General features: G+C 35.2%; 1 protein-coding gene across 1 annotated transcript; it reads left to right on the top strand.

Annotated features, from left to right (window-relative positions):
• On the top strand, positions 1-15,319 carry LOC123556575 (selenocysteine-specific elongation factor-like). Its single transcript, XM_053525435.1, has 8 exons — positions 1-309; positions 2,406-2,575; positions 3,211-3,300; positions 4,053-4,235; positions 6,590-6,673; positions 7,344-7,475; positions 8,809-9,439; positions 10,404-15,319. The coding sequence occupies exons 1-8, from the start codon at positions 33-35 to the stop codon at positions 10,580-10,582; spliced, it is 1,746 nt and encodes a 581-aa protein (XP_053381410.1). The 5' UTR covers positions 1-32; the 3' UTR covers positions 10,583-15,319.

The raw sequence follows: 15,319 nt of genomic DNA, 5'->3' as shown, positions 1-15,319 counted from the left end.
ATATCACAGTCTTGTGTCACGTGACGTACAAAATGGCAGCGCCCATGTTCAATTTCAATGTTGGTGTTTTGGGACACGTTGACAGCGGTAAAACTAGCTTGTCAAAAACTCTCAGTACCACAGCTAGTACTGCAAGCTTTGACAAGAACCCGCAGAGCAAAGAACGTGGGATAACTCTTGATCTTGGCTTCTCTTCATTCCAAGTGGATCTCCCCACCCACCTGGTTCGTGAAGGGGAGCAAGGAGTTGTGCAATACACTCTAGTAGATTGCCCAGGACACGCTTCCTTAATAAAAACAATAATTGGAGGTATTTAGTTGTTTTCAGTTTGTCGGAGGAAAATTTCAACCATTCAGTATGATTATTCGGTGCTGCCTAATCTAGTCGAAATTATCTGACGCATGCTAGTCAAAATAATTCAACGTTTAAATTGTTTTATATTTGTGACAGACAATCTAAACGTCAAAACCTAAACCATATAAATTGTTGGCAGCGATGAAAATTTCATCGGAAGTTGCTTCAACTATTTTGGTCATTTGACGTGTTTGACGCGAGTGGGGATATATTGCCCATATATATGAAAAAAATATCTCAAAATTTCCTAGGAGCGCGTCAAATAAGTTGGACTAGATGCATGCATACAAGATACAAGAAACTTTATTTAACGTTGAATATTACATAACAAAAACATTAGCTTAAAGCTATTTCCCGACAAACAAAGGTAAAATAATAACAACTAAAAAATGGCAGTAAAGGAAAAGCATACGTTTAAAGCACAACTTAAAAAGATATGGGAGGTAACCCTGTTAATGTATATATATAATATTCCTGACATGGTTACTCCCCAGTTACACAAATAAGAAGAAATAAACATGCAAATAATAGATGCAAGTAAAAAACAAGTCAGTAGACATAAGAAAATAGTACATTTGTAGTCGACAGTCATGTAGTTTCATAAGTGTGAGACAAAAAACCTAGTTCCCCTTGTAGAGTAATTGTGTCCCAACCTACCGAATGAAAGGTGTAGATTGGGAAAAAGGGCTTAAGAGGGTCAATCACAGTGCCACTCCCGCATCTGTCATCTACAAAGTTATCACAAAAGGAGCAAATTGGTAAGGTGCAAAAAGAAAAAAAATTTAAGGGTAAAAAACTGTAGGCAGTAGGCAGTTGAAGTTAATGAACATGTGGCATATACAACAGCAAAAATGCTAAGCAAAGTTTCAGCAATGTAATATTTATTACAAGGGAGTTAAATGGTAATATTTATTTTATATGCTGATTGATGTACATTGTAATGTTGTGTTTTCTCAGTGAGATAAAATCCATATCACTTACTGCATATCTCTCATTGTAAATCATGCCAATCTACTTGTACATTGTGTAAAAAATATAAATTATATACTTAAAACAGGGTGAAAATTGTAGTCGTACTTTGTTCTTAATATGATATTTCTTGATTCAAATTATTTTACTTCTAAATGAGAATTTCATAGCGTTTTGCTGCAAGAAATAATATAAAATGGAACTTTATGTCATGTGTGTCTTTCCAATGTCACAACACGTCACGCATACCTGTCAAGACACACGCATTGCGCGTGTGTCACATGCATTTCGGCCCTGGATCAAGGTCACACGCATTTTAAAGAAATAAAGAAATAAATTGTTTTTTCGTAGAAAATTACTGAATCAAACCTGCGAGGCGACGTTGACATGGTGTTTTCATACCGTATAATACAGCTTTTACATTCATCGGTGCAATGTGTTATTTCTATCGCATGAATAAATGTCACAAAAAAAAAGTAAACATGGAGGGTCCTAGACTATTCAAAACCAGATCTATTTTGTGTTAAAAATCTAAATTTTCCATGTGAGGGTGTTTCCGGTTTTTATGGATCATCGCCCTCTAGACCCCAATGAGGGAAAACCTTCCCTTTGAACCCCGATCACACTCTTGGCCTTTGTGGAGCCTTGACAGCTATGCACGTCTGACTTCATGTCCGTGCACGTCTGACTTCATGTCCATTTACATGCATCTGTTTCCTGCGCTGAGATTAAAATTTGTTGTAAAATGCATATTTTAACGTAATTAAGCATAAAATGAAATGAAAATTTGTTTGTTTTTCCTGAATATGAAATATCTCACCTCAAAGTGAGAAAATTTTCACATTTTTACTTGCGCTACATGCTTAAAATTTTCTCACTTCTCTGCGAGATATATTCCATATTTACTCAAAACAAAGTTCAAACAAATATCCTCTATGAATGTTTAGAGGTCTAAATATCAGACTTTAAATGCTGATGGATACATGCACTGGTCAGTTTTCATATTAAAGATACCCCATTTTTTTGTCGTAGAAATTTTTAGCCAATTCTTAATCATTATCAGTTTGACTTGTGTGTTTCAGGTGCCCAGATTATTGATCTTATGCTTCTAGTTGTTGATGTTGTGAAAGGATTACAAACACAAACTGCTGAATGTCTCGTGATTGGTGAAATTACCTGCAACAAAATGATTGTTGTCCTTAATAAAGTGGATCTTTTACCGCCGGAAAAGAAGGACTCTATGATAGACAAGGTTTGTTTATAATTCTGACATCTTTGTGTTATGAATCTTCACTTTGATAAGTTACTGGGTTATTAGAAATATACTACTGTACAACTTCTCCAGAGTGGCCCTCTCTTGAGCAAAAACCTCTTTAAGAACAGCATCAAAATTTCCGTTAGCTGAAATATACTATCAAATTTACCCCTCCAGAACAACAACCTAGACATAACAGTCAATATTTGTATTTCCCAAAGGGTGTTGCTCTATACAGTGGTTGCACTGTATGTACTTGATAGAATCATTTCTATGCATCATATTGTAAAAACAGTTACATGATCATTTTTTGAACTTCATATATTTATACAAATACTGAATATTGTGATAAGTCATTAAGATTTATCTAAATTAATGGTTGTTAAAAAATTTATAATGTGATATGTTTATATTAATGATAGGTGGGGTGAAATTTTTCAGCATGTTCATTTTCATAATGTTTGGCATGGATGATGGAATGTGCCTTGCAGAAGTCATCAACAATGTAAATGTATCATTAAGTTTGTACCGCTGGTCATTTTCACAGTACCAGAGTTTTGTGGATTTTTGAAAGAGAAACAAACTGTCTGTGAAAGAGGCACTTTAAATTGTTCCAAACATTTATTTTCCAGATGAAGAAGAAAATGTTAAAGACCCTAGAGAGTACAAGATTTGCTGGAAGTCCTATAGTAGCTGTGGCTGCTAAACCAGGGGGTCCTGAGGTACAGTTGAATTTAAATTGCTCACGAAAATTTGGATTATTTGAATGCTAACCTTTTGCTGGAAGTTATTGTTAGGTCTCTGCAAAATTCCTATATAATCTATATGGTATGATGGCTTGAAAACAACCTATAATTCAAACAAATTTTGCCAGTCCAGTTAAGTTCCAAAGTGCCAAAGCTGAGTTTGTTTTTATTTTTCTGATAATAATGAACTTCCTTGGTGAATACAGAAATTCACACTGACTTATATTTTCGTAATTTTCTCGAATAATCATGAATATTTCCATGTAAAAAACTTTTCCACTGTAGAACAGTATAGTCAGTGATGATTTTATCATGTCGTATTTGTTTGATTGCTAACTAGTTATGATAATCACTTAATTTAATTGAAAGGGGCCTCCGTAGTTGAGTGGTTAAGGTCACTGACTTCAAATCACTTGCCCCACATCTATGTGTGTTCGAGCCTCACTCAGGGCGTAGAATTCTTCATGTAAGGAAGCCATCCGGCAGGCTTACGGGAGGTTGGTGGTTCTACCCAGGTGCCTGCTAATGATGAAATAATGCACGGAAGTTCATCTGGGGTCTTCCTCCACCATCAAAGCTGGAAAGTCGCCATATGACCTAAAATTTGTGTTGACGTTAAACCCAACAAATAAATCTAATTGAATGAGAATTTATGGTACTTTTGCTTAGTTTGGTAGTACTGAAATGCTAATATTTTCATTGCATTATTTTATCTTTATCTGTGACAGTCTCCGGAAACAGAAAGTATAGGTCTAACAGATCTGATAGACACCCTCAAGTCCAACACGTATATACCTCAGCGTGATGTCCAGGGTCCGTTCATCTTTTCAGTAGACCACTGTTTCAGTATTAGAGGTCAGGGGACTGTGATGACTGGGACAGCCCTCAGTGGGAGTGTGTCGGTCAATGATGTAAGTACCTTTATGTACATGTATATATCTATGTATATACACTCACTTGTAAGGTGTGATAAAGTACTGTAAAATCATTTAATTTCGTGGGCATGAAATTTCGTGGTTTTGGTCTAAACGGCAATTTCGTGGGAATATGAATTCCCTGGATTTCAACTTTTTAAACATAAAATGAATGGGTATTTTACTTGTTCGTTGGGATTAAATTTCGAGGAATGACTAAACCATGAAATCTACGAAAATTAGTCCCCCACGAATATAAATGATTTCACAGTATATAAAGAAGCAACTTTATTATAGGGAACCAGGGGACTGTTATTATAGTTGCGGTCCTCAGTGAAATGTGTGCAGCTTTAAGTCTAACCAGAACAGAAATTGTTTTGTCTTGTTTGTTTTGGGTTTTGTGCTTTTTTAGGTCACCTGTCACATAGTGACAAGGTGAGCTTTTGTGATCATCCTTCGTCCGTCGTCAGTCCGTGCGTGCGTCCGTCCGTCAACAATTTCTTGTCTGCACTATAGTGGTTTCATTTATGATTTTGTTTTAACCAAACTTGCACACAACTTGTATCACCATAAGATCTCGGTTCCTTTTTTGAACTGGCCAGATCCCATGATGGGTTTCAGAGTTATGGCCCCTGAAAGGGCCAAAATTAGCTATTTTGAGCTTGTCTGCACAATTGCAGCTTTATTTGTGATTTGATTTTTACCAAACTTGCACACAACTTGTTTCACCATAAGATCTTGATTCCTTTCTGGAACTTGCCAGATTCCATTATGGGTTCCAGAGTTTTGGCCCCTGAAAGGCCCAAAAATAGCTATTTTGACATTGTCTGCACAATAGCAGCTTCATTTATGATTTGATTTTAACCAAACTTGCACACAACTTGTATCACCATAAGATCTTGGTTCCTTTCTGGAACTGGCAAGATTCCATTATTGGTTCCAGAGCTATGGCCCCTGAAGGGGTCAAAATTAGCTATTTTGACCTTGTCTGCACAATAGCAGCTTCATTTATGATTTGATTTTAACCAAACTTGCACAAAACTTGTGTCACCATAAGATCTTGGTTCCTTTCTTGAACCGGCCAGATCCCATAATGGGTTCCAGAGTTATGGCCCCTGATAGGGCCGGAATTAGCTATTTTGACCTTGTCTGCACAATAGCAGCTTCATTTATGATTTGAATTTAATCAAACTTGCACAAAACTTGTGCCACCATAAGATCTCGATTCCTGTCTTGAACCGACCAGATCCCTTAATGGGTTCCAGAGTTATGGCCCCAGAAAGGGCCAAAATTGGCTATTTTGACCTTGTCTGCACAATAGCAGCTTCATTTATGTTTTGATTTTAACCAAACTTGCACACAACTTGTATCACCACAAGATCTTGGTTCCTTTTATGAACTGGCCAGATTTCTTCATGGGTTCCAGAGTTGTTGCCCCTTAAAGGTCCAAAATTGGCTATTTTGGCTTTTGCAGCCATATAGAGACTTCATTTACGGTTTTATTTAATACAAACTTCCAAAATATCTTCAACAAAAATAAATCTTGGATTCCATGACAAATCAGATCCAATCGTAGGTTCCAGAGTTATTTTATATCTAATTACCTCCCCTGATTGTAATAAATATGGATTTATATCTGTAAATACTTGCAGGACTTATTTGAAATTTCATTATTGTTATTAGTTGGACTGAGACAATTAGGGTAGATAACTATGTACTGATTTTATGTCAAATTACCTCCCTTTATTTCAAATTAAAATGAAGATACTGATCTGAAATTTCATTTATGTCAACAGGTTTATTTGGCAGATCCTTCTTTTGTTCACTTATAATATTTTTTTTTTAATTACTTCCCATTTACATTACTATAAATAGCTTATTTTTAGTAACTTTTTTATTATTGTCCGTAGGGAAAAACCAAGACCACTTTTCTGTGGTACAACATGGATGATACCTCCAATTTTTAGGTGTATTTTGACATATCTATACCTTGTAAGAATTTTTTTTCTTTTTGGTTAAATTTCTTCCCTTTGTTGTTCCTGTCCTTTGGATATTTTTTCTGAGGACCTTCTTGTCCTCAAGTGCAGTGATAACAGGTGAGCGATATAGGGCCATCATGGCCCTCTTGTTCAACAGTATTTTAGATATGTAATTGCAGGCAATTAACATTACCAGTGTTCCAGAATTCTGTACCAGTACAAACCTGTTCTACGCATGTAACTGCCAAGGTGAGCAAGCATGCTTGAGTGACTACCATTGCTCAAATGAGCCCTGCTGCTTGAATGAGTCTGTATGCTCAGGTTTAAAGCCTGGGTGCTTAAAATGTTTCACTGTTACATCTTGTTTTCTAGACTATAGAGATTCCAGCAATGAAAGTAACAAAGAAAGTCAAGTCAATGCAGATGTTTAGGAAACCAGTAGAAAAAGTGGTTCAGGTAATGTTTAAAGGTTTTTTCTTCCATTTGTATCTTTAAAAAATATTTTTGAATTTTCCCATGCATAAACAAAATATTGTATAAGTATTTCATTCATTGGAAGACAGAAAAGAAAATACGAAAGGGAGAACAGAACTGCTGCAGATTATAGTGCATATGAAAAGAAAGAATTGTACATTGATTGTTGCCAAAAGATGAATGTTTACATTGATTGTTGCCAAAAGATGAATGTTTACATTGATTGTTGCCAAAAGATGAATGTTTACATTGATTGTTGCCAAAAGATGGACCTTTACAAGTTACATTCATTGTTTTGGAAAGATAAACCCCTTTAGTAATTGCTGAGAAATGAGTCCATTAAATTTATTGCTGCAGAAAAATAGTCCTGTACATTTACATTGCTGCAAAATGATCATCACAAACATTGACTGCTCCAGAGCATTGAGTACCGCCAAATGATAATCCAGTTCATCGACTACACCCAAGAGATACGCACAGACATTGATTGCTGCCAAAAGATAGACCTATACGCTACTTATTTCCAAAAGTTAGACACAGTGATTTCTGGACTGTATAGTATTGTTTTGCAAGCCTTATGTCCTTGATCTCTACAAGCTGTCTAGCCTCATTAATGTAGCATTGCCTAATGAAACATTCATACATATTTCAGGGTGACAGAGCTGGTATCTGTGTGACCCAGTTTGACCCAAAGTTGCTGGAAAGAGGGACCATTTGTACCCCTGGAGCTCTACCAACCATAGAAGCTGCAGTTATTTCTGTTCAAAAGATACCTTATTACAAAGTTAGTACTATTTCATCTGTTCATTTTATTAACTAGAACTATCAGTTAAAAACTTAAAATATACAAGGAAAAATTCTTTTAAAGTATAGAAGTTACAGTCAAGGTTGTATTAAGCAACCAGCCTAAAGCAAATGCCTGCTCAATACAGGAGGCCACTATTAGGTAGGTTCAGCTTCAGCCATATGCATACTTTTAGCAACCTTTACTAGAATGTTCTAGACGTTCTGTTCTGTATTAAAGGAACATGCCTCTGAATGAACCAAAGTTTATAGTGCTTTTTATGCCCCCGAAGGGAGGCATATTAGTTTTCAACTGTCAGTCTGTTTGATCGTTAGTTAGTTTGATCGTTCGTTTGTCACAACGTTAACTTTTTGCATGAAGGCACTTTACTCACGAACCACTGCACCCAGGACCTTCAAACTTCACATGCTGATAGTACTTATTGAGTACACCACCCCTACTGACTTTGAGGTCACCAGGTCAAAGGTCACAGGGGCCAACCTTAACTTTTTGCATGAAGGCATTTTACATGCGAACCACTTCACCCAGGACCTTCAAACTTCACATGCTGATAGTACTTATTGAGTACATCACCCCTACTGACTTTGGGGTCACCAGGTCAAAGGTCAAGGTGCTGCGGGGGCATTTGTCACCATTAGTGACAGCTGTTGTTTTTTTTATATAAAATGGATAGCTATTGGTACTAGATTTCATAAATTATTAACAAAAATATATGTTAAAATTGTAATGAGTATGAGATAAAGAAAAGCTAAATCCCACCTTTCTGTCATGTGACTAACACTCTTGAAAGATTTTATGCATATTTACCACTTTCACAAATGTTATAAGTAAATGCTGTCTAGGACATAATGGTCACTATACTTTTTACTTTCTACTGCAATAAACTGAAAGTGTTTCCAAAATTATGAAAAAAATAACAAAAATCTCAAAGCATGTCTATGAAAATCTTCACAGCTTGTATTTAAAATATGAGAAAAAAATTGACCATACATAGAAGTGTTTTGATAGAGAATAATGACTTTTTATCCAGATGGTCATAAGTTTGATTTCTGTCTGGCATAAAATAATCATTGATAGAAAATATAATATTGTTGTCTTTACTTGTCCCCTTTTTGACCACAGGTTTGAAATCAGGGCAAAAAATCATAAAACTTCGAAAATATGAAAATGGGTTAATACGTTTTGCAATTGTATTCAAAATTAAAAAGGAATTGTTCATAATTTGCATATGTATACTTATATGACAATGTAAGATTGTGGATTTCTCTGTAATGGAAAATTTAAAAAATAGCAATTTCAAACATTTTTTCAGGGCAGTATCACCTCAAAAGCAAAGTTTCATATTACGACGGGTCATGATACTGTGATGGGACGATTGACATTCTTTGGTCTCTATGACAAAAAAGAGTTAGAGTCGCTAGAAAGTCAGACTGCTCAAATAAAAATCAGCGATGAAAACTCCCTTGATCTTTCAAAGGAATATCTGTACCAGGAGGAATTGATTTCGAAAAGCTCTAAAAATAAAGGTGATTCAGCCGAGGGCGGAGACGATAATAAAATACCTGTAAGACAGTATGCTCTAGTCCAGTTTGAGAAACCGGTCACATGTCAAAATTCAGCGTTAGTGATTGGTTCAAAACTCGATACAGATATTCATGCAAACATTTGTCGGATAGCGTTCCATGGAAAACTGCTCTTGGGAATGTCCGACCCAAAATATGTGGAAACTGTGTTACCAAAGATAAAAGTTTACAAGACAAAAGTGAAAGAAGGATTAGTAGAGCGGGTGATGGATGAATACACTGTGATAGGGAAGAACATGTTCAAGAAAGAGACAAATATAGCTACGTTCACCAATCTCAAGATCATGTTGTCGACGGGTGAGGCGGGAGTGATAGAGGGAGGATTTGGGCAGAGCGGAAAAATAAAAATAAGAATCCCAGGTAAAAACTTAATCTATAAACATTTTTTTTCTCTTTTTATTGCTTTAGGCAAGTCTTCAGATCGATACAAGTTTCATGTTTTAAGATAGAATTTGTTTAAACATTTTATATGTAAGATTGAATCTACATGTTCATAAGAATATATTTTGGAAATGTAAAAAATGTTGAAAACATAATATGTTTATAATATTAGCTGCTAAAAGTTGGCCCGCTCACTTGTTCTGCTCAAACAGGGAGTAAGCAGATCTACAAACCACAGTGTTGTGAGTTTAAATGATCCCTCGATGAGGCATATCTTCTTGACGATTGATAAAAGACATTGTGTCTGAAATATCTCATCGTCCACCTCAGATTCATGTGGAGAAGTTGACAGTTGCTTGTTAAACAAGTAAATACTTGGTCAAAATCCAGGAACACCAGTTAAGCTAACTGCCATTCTACAACCGAAATACTGTTAAAAAAGGGCATTAACCCAATACAAGCAAACAAATAAACAAAAACACATTGATTACAATTTAGAAAATTCTTGTGCGCTATATTCTCTTGGTTCCTTATATAAGCTAACAATGTAATACTACATGTATGTAGATTTGCATTCTCAGTGTAATGTCTTGTAGTAAAGCAATTTTTAAAGAAAATCTTCCAATTTTTTTAGTCGTGTTGCATATTCATTGTTTTTTTCCTTACATGTGTGGTTATTTAACCTTATATATACATTCAGTACTGTTTATACATATACATATAAACATATTTATTCTAAGTATAACTTTTACTGTTGATTACTTTTCTAGGATATATATCCTTGAAATAATTTGTCAAAATATTGAAAGTGAAATGAAGATGATAAAGCTTAGGTTGCAGTAACTTAATAATTTTTATATTTTTACACCCAAGTTACATCTGAATGTTTACACTAATATAAAATTAGGAACATTGCAGATTTTTATTTTTTTCTGAATCCTAGGTGGACTGCCAGCAGAAACTGTGAAGAGATATTCTGGTGGGAAGAAGAAGTCAAAGGGAAAAGGAAATGAAGAGTCGGCCAATCAGGATGAAGATACATCTGACAGAGAACCAATCAAAATTCTTCTTACATTTAAAAGATACATTTATGATCCAGAGAAGAAAATGAAACAAACCTGATGAAGGCCAGCAATAAATGCATTGAAAAGTCATTTCAGTGCCATTCTTCCATCAGAAAGCATAGCAAATTCACAGACCAGAATTTCCCTTTATACTTCTACACTTGAAACAAATGTTCTAACGCTTGTTAATTTGCCAATATTTTAGATAATCAATTTTTTTTTAAATTAGGCATATTTGAAGGGAGATATGTTGTTAATGCTATTGGAAAATTAAAAAAAATATGCCAGCATCTGATTTTATTCATTACCTCATTTCAACCTTTGTCCCATTTTTTCGAGCCCACTTGCAGTGAGCTTGATTTAGTTGTCACTTTTGGAGGGTCAGTGCATGTGCGTGCGTCCGTGCATCCATCTGGACCGTAACTTTGACATGTATGGACCAATCTTGTTTATATTTGGCATGAATGTTGGAGTGTCATGCGTAAACGCCATGTTCCTATGTCAAAGGTCAATGTCACAGTTGGAGGTCGAAGGTCAAATTGAAGTTTGTCTGGAGCATTTCTTCTTCTTGTATGGTGGAATCTTGATGTAACGTGGCGTGAATGTTCACAGATATGAGACAGAGTGTCTTGCACAAGAACCAGGCCCCAATTTCACAAAAAAACTTATAATAAGTATTTGCATAAATAAGTCTGTTATTTCAAGTGCTTCTTTTTGCCCTTTATATGTTTTCAATCTTGACTTTTTCATCTGTAACAGGACAGTATATGACTGTTTCATAGATCAAAACACAACAATTCTGAATTTTACTTAAAACTAAGTATAGAAATAAGAAATACGCTAAAGCAAATACTTAAGTTCATTATAGAAGTATCATATTTGCACGACCAAATAAGTATTGTGGACAGATACTACTAACCATAGTATAAGTTATCTATAAACACATTGTTATAGAAAAAAATCAACATTAAATAACAATAACTTAAGCAATAGCACGATTTTTAAATAACAGACTTTACTAAGTAATTACTTAAGTTTTTTCGTGATATTGGGGCCAGGTCCCAAGGTGTAAGGTCATTGTCTTGTCATATCTAGGTAGAGCATTAATTTAATTTGATTTTTAACCATATTCTGATGAAATATCAATACATGTTTTTGTTGATAAAATGTGTGTAAAGAAAGTTTGTTCTGGTGAAGCAGACTGCTGTCTTATATGACTTGGATTTAAATGACAACATGAGGGCTGTAGTGGATTAAGTTGCTCACCTAAAATTGACTGTTTTACATTTATGTATCACACACTGAATTCTGAATGGTAGCAACACCACAGTGTTTAGTACAGAAACAAAAATCTTGAAACAGATTATTAGCATGATTAGTGCACCAATTTGAATAAATTTGAGAGAGGTCCTTACAAGGCTGCTTTGATGAAACTAAATAAAGATCCACAAGAAAATGTCATTTCAATATATTTCTGTTTTCAGCTAAAATGTTCCCTAAAAATGGGTCAAGCGCACTCATTTGAAGAAATTTAACAGAGGACTTTATTAGAAATCTACAGGCCAACTTTGATGAAGGTCCATCAGGTGGTTAATAAACAGAAGTTTTTTCAAAAGCCAACGACCCCTTTTAGTGTCAGAGTGCAGCCATAATAATTTTGCAGAATACCTTATTATTATCCTACAGACAACATTAAATTTCTAATAATGATGCGTCAAGCATTTCATGAAACAATACTTGTTTTATGTATTTGAGCCGCGCCATGAAAAAACCAACATAGTGCATTTGCGACCAGCATTGACCCAGACCAGCCTGCACATCAACACGGTCCGGTCAGGATATATGCTGTTCGCTTTCAACATTGCTGTTCGCAGATGCACAGGCTGGTCTGGATCCATGCTGGTCGCAAATGCACCATGTTGGTTTTCTCATAGTGCAGCTCATTTTCTTTTTTAAGCTCTTCTGTGAAAAAAATTTGGAGAATATTTTTTTATATACATGTTAGAATTATGCTATGAACTAAGTTTAATGGAGATTAATCAGAGGTTCATGAAAGTTTTTTTTTTTATATTATTTGTTCTAATAGCCCCTAAAAGGGATCAAGTGCATTCATTCGAACAACTTTGAGAGAGGAACTTGTAATGTTGCTACAGGCCATGCTTGGTGTAAATCTTACCAGTAGTTTTAGAGGAGATGTTGATGTAAATTATGGATACTGTACAGTCCACTTATTCTAATAGCTGACACTGAGCCTTTGGAAATGACCAGTTGGAATGAACTTTCCTTACATCCATTTGTCATTCTCTTGTTTTGTGAAAGAAAACTTTTTTGTTTATTTTTTGTGACTTTGGAAGAGGTTATAAAATGAATGAAATTATGTCTGTGCATTTTTAAAAATTTCTGTTTTTTTTTCACAGTATAATATTCCTAAGAATGTGACAAAATTGTGTTAGAAAATATGTTATGTTTGTTTTTAATGTTTGTTTCAGAAAGTCTAAGTTTTAAGTTGGATATCAAAGCTGATATACCTGTGTAATTGTTGAAATATATATTTTATTGTGTACTGTACAAAGTATAGCTGAATTACTTTTATTTTGTGTCAGATTTCTGTAGCGAGTCTGAAACTTTTGACAGTTTACTGCGTATTTTCCTGACTAAAATAGTTCTGTTTTAGGTAAAAAAAATCTTAAAATGTTTTGAATCACCTTTAAAATTTATTTTATTGCAGTCACAAACTGAAAGAAGGCTTTTCTAAATTCCAAATAATTTTACATTAGTCTGGATTGCTTGCTTTAATGACCAAAGAGAAAATGTCGTTTAATCGAGTGCTTCTTGGTGTTGGTGTTATTTTTGTCTTTAAAAATCTAGAAATCATGTGTTTTTAGCTCACCTGTCACAACATGACAAGGTGAGCTTTTGTGATCGCGCTGTGTCCGTCGTCCGTCCGTGCGTCTGTAAACTTTTGCTTGTGACCACTCTAGAGGTCACATTTTTCATGGGATCTTTATGAAAGTTGGTCAGAATGTTCATCTTGATGATATCTAGGTCAAGTTCGAAACTGGGTCACGTGCCATCAAAAACTAGGTCAGTAGGTCTAAAAATAGAAAAACCTTGTGACCTCTCTAGAGGCCATATATTTCATAAGATCTTCATGAAAATTGGTCAGAATGTTCACCTTGATGATATCTAGGTCAGATTCGAAACTGGGTCACGTGGGTTCAAAAACTAGGTCAGTAGGTCTAAAAATAGAAAAACCTTGTGACCTCTCTAGAGGCCATATTTTTCATGAGATCTTCATGAATATTGGTCAGAATGTTTACCTTGATGATATCTAGGTCAAGTTCGAAACTGGGTCACGTAGGGTCAAAAACTAGGTCAGTAGGTCTAAAAATAGAAAATCCTTGTGACCTCTCTAGAGGCCATATTTCTCAATGGATCTTCATGAAAATTGGTCAGAATGTTCATCTTGATGATATCTAGGTCAAGTTCGAAACTGGGCACGTGGGGTTAAAAACTAGGTCAGTAGATCTAAAAATAGAAAAACCTTGTGACCTCTCTAGAGGCGATATTTTTCAATGGATCTTCATGAAAATTGGTCAGAGTGTTTACCTTGAAGATATCTAGGTCAAGTTCGAAACTGGGCACGTGGGGTTAAAAACTAGGTCAGTAGATCTAAAAATAGAAAAACCTTGTGACCTCTCTAGAGGCCATATTTTTCATGAGATCTTCATGAATATTGGTCAGAATGTTCACCTTGATGATACCTAAGTAAAGTTCGAAACTGGGTCACGTGGGGTCAAAAACTAGGTCAGTAGGTCTAAAAATAGAAAAAACCTTGTGACCTCTCTAGAGGCCATATTTCTCAACGGTTCTTCATGAAAATTGGTGAGAATGTTCACCTTGATATTTAGGTCAGGTTCGTAACTGGGTCATGTGCGGTCAAAAACTAGGTCAGTAGGTCGAAAAATTGAAAAACCTTGTGACCTCTCTAGAGGCCATATTTTTCACGAGATCTTCATGAAAATTGGTGAGAATGTTCACCTTGATGATATCTAGGTCAAGTTTAAAAGTGGGTCACGTGCCTTCAAAAACTAGGTCATTAGGTCAAATAATAGAAAAACCTTGTGACCTCTCTAGAGGCCATTTTTTTCAATGGATCTTCATGAAAATTGGTCAGTTTTTTTTTTCTTGATGATATCTAGGTCACATGTGCTCAAAAAGTAGGTCACTATGTCAAGTAATAGAAATAACGATGTCATACTCAGTTCAACACTGGGTCATGTGGGGATAGGTGAGCGATTCAGGACCATCATGGTCCTCTTGTTTATATCTGTGGTTATAGTGACACTAGCCCAGAAAGGAATGTACATGTACATTGTATCAAAAAATACAAATAAAATTAAATTCAAAATTTTCATTTTCATTTTCTGAGATGCTCCAAGTTCAAAACACTGTAGTCTGAAACACTTTAGTTCCACACATTCATAATACACTTGTAAAACCATGGATGGAACCGCTTGCCTCATAGGTGCAAGCCCCACTTGGGTCATTCATTATGTGTTGGCATATTTCAGCTAGCTTGAAGGATGGTGGCTCTACTCGCATACCCATCCAATCCAGTTGTATATTTACACTGAGGCACAGTAAGGTTTATTCTTTTCAGAAATGGTTGAAGGTTGTTCTGCAATTTTGAAACATATTTTCTACAAAGTAGAATTTTATGAAACCATGATTTCCAAGCTTTATGGGAATTCAGCTTCTAAAAATTTAAATAAAAAAAACTCAGTTGTGTTAA

The sequence above is a fragment of the Mercenaria mercenaria genome, chromosome 15, assembly GCF_021730395.1.
Source record: "Mercenaria mercenaria strain notata chromosome 15, MADL_Memer_1, whole genome shotgun sequence".
NCBI classification, from domain to species: domain Eukaryota; kingdom Metazoa; phylum Mollusca; class Bivalvia; order Venerida; family Veneridae; genus Mercenaria; species Mercenaria mercenaria.
The sequence above is the reverse complement of the archived record's forward strand: the minus strand, read 5'-3'. Positions and strand labels throughout refer to the sequence as shown.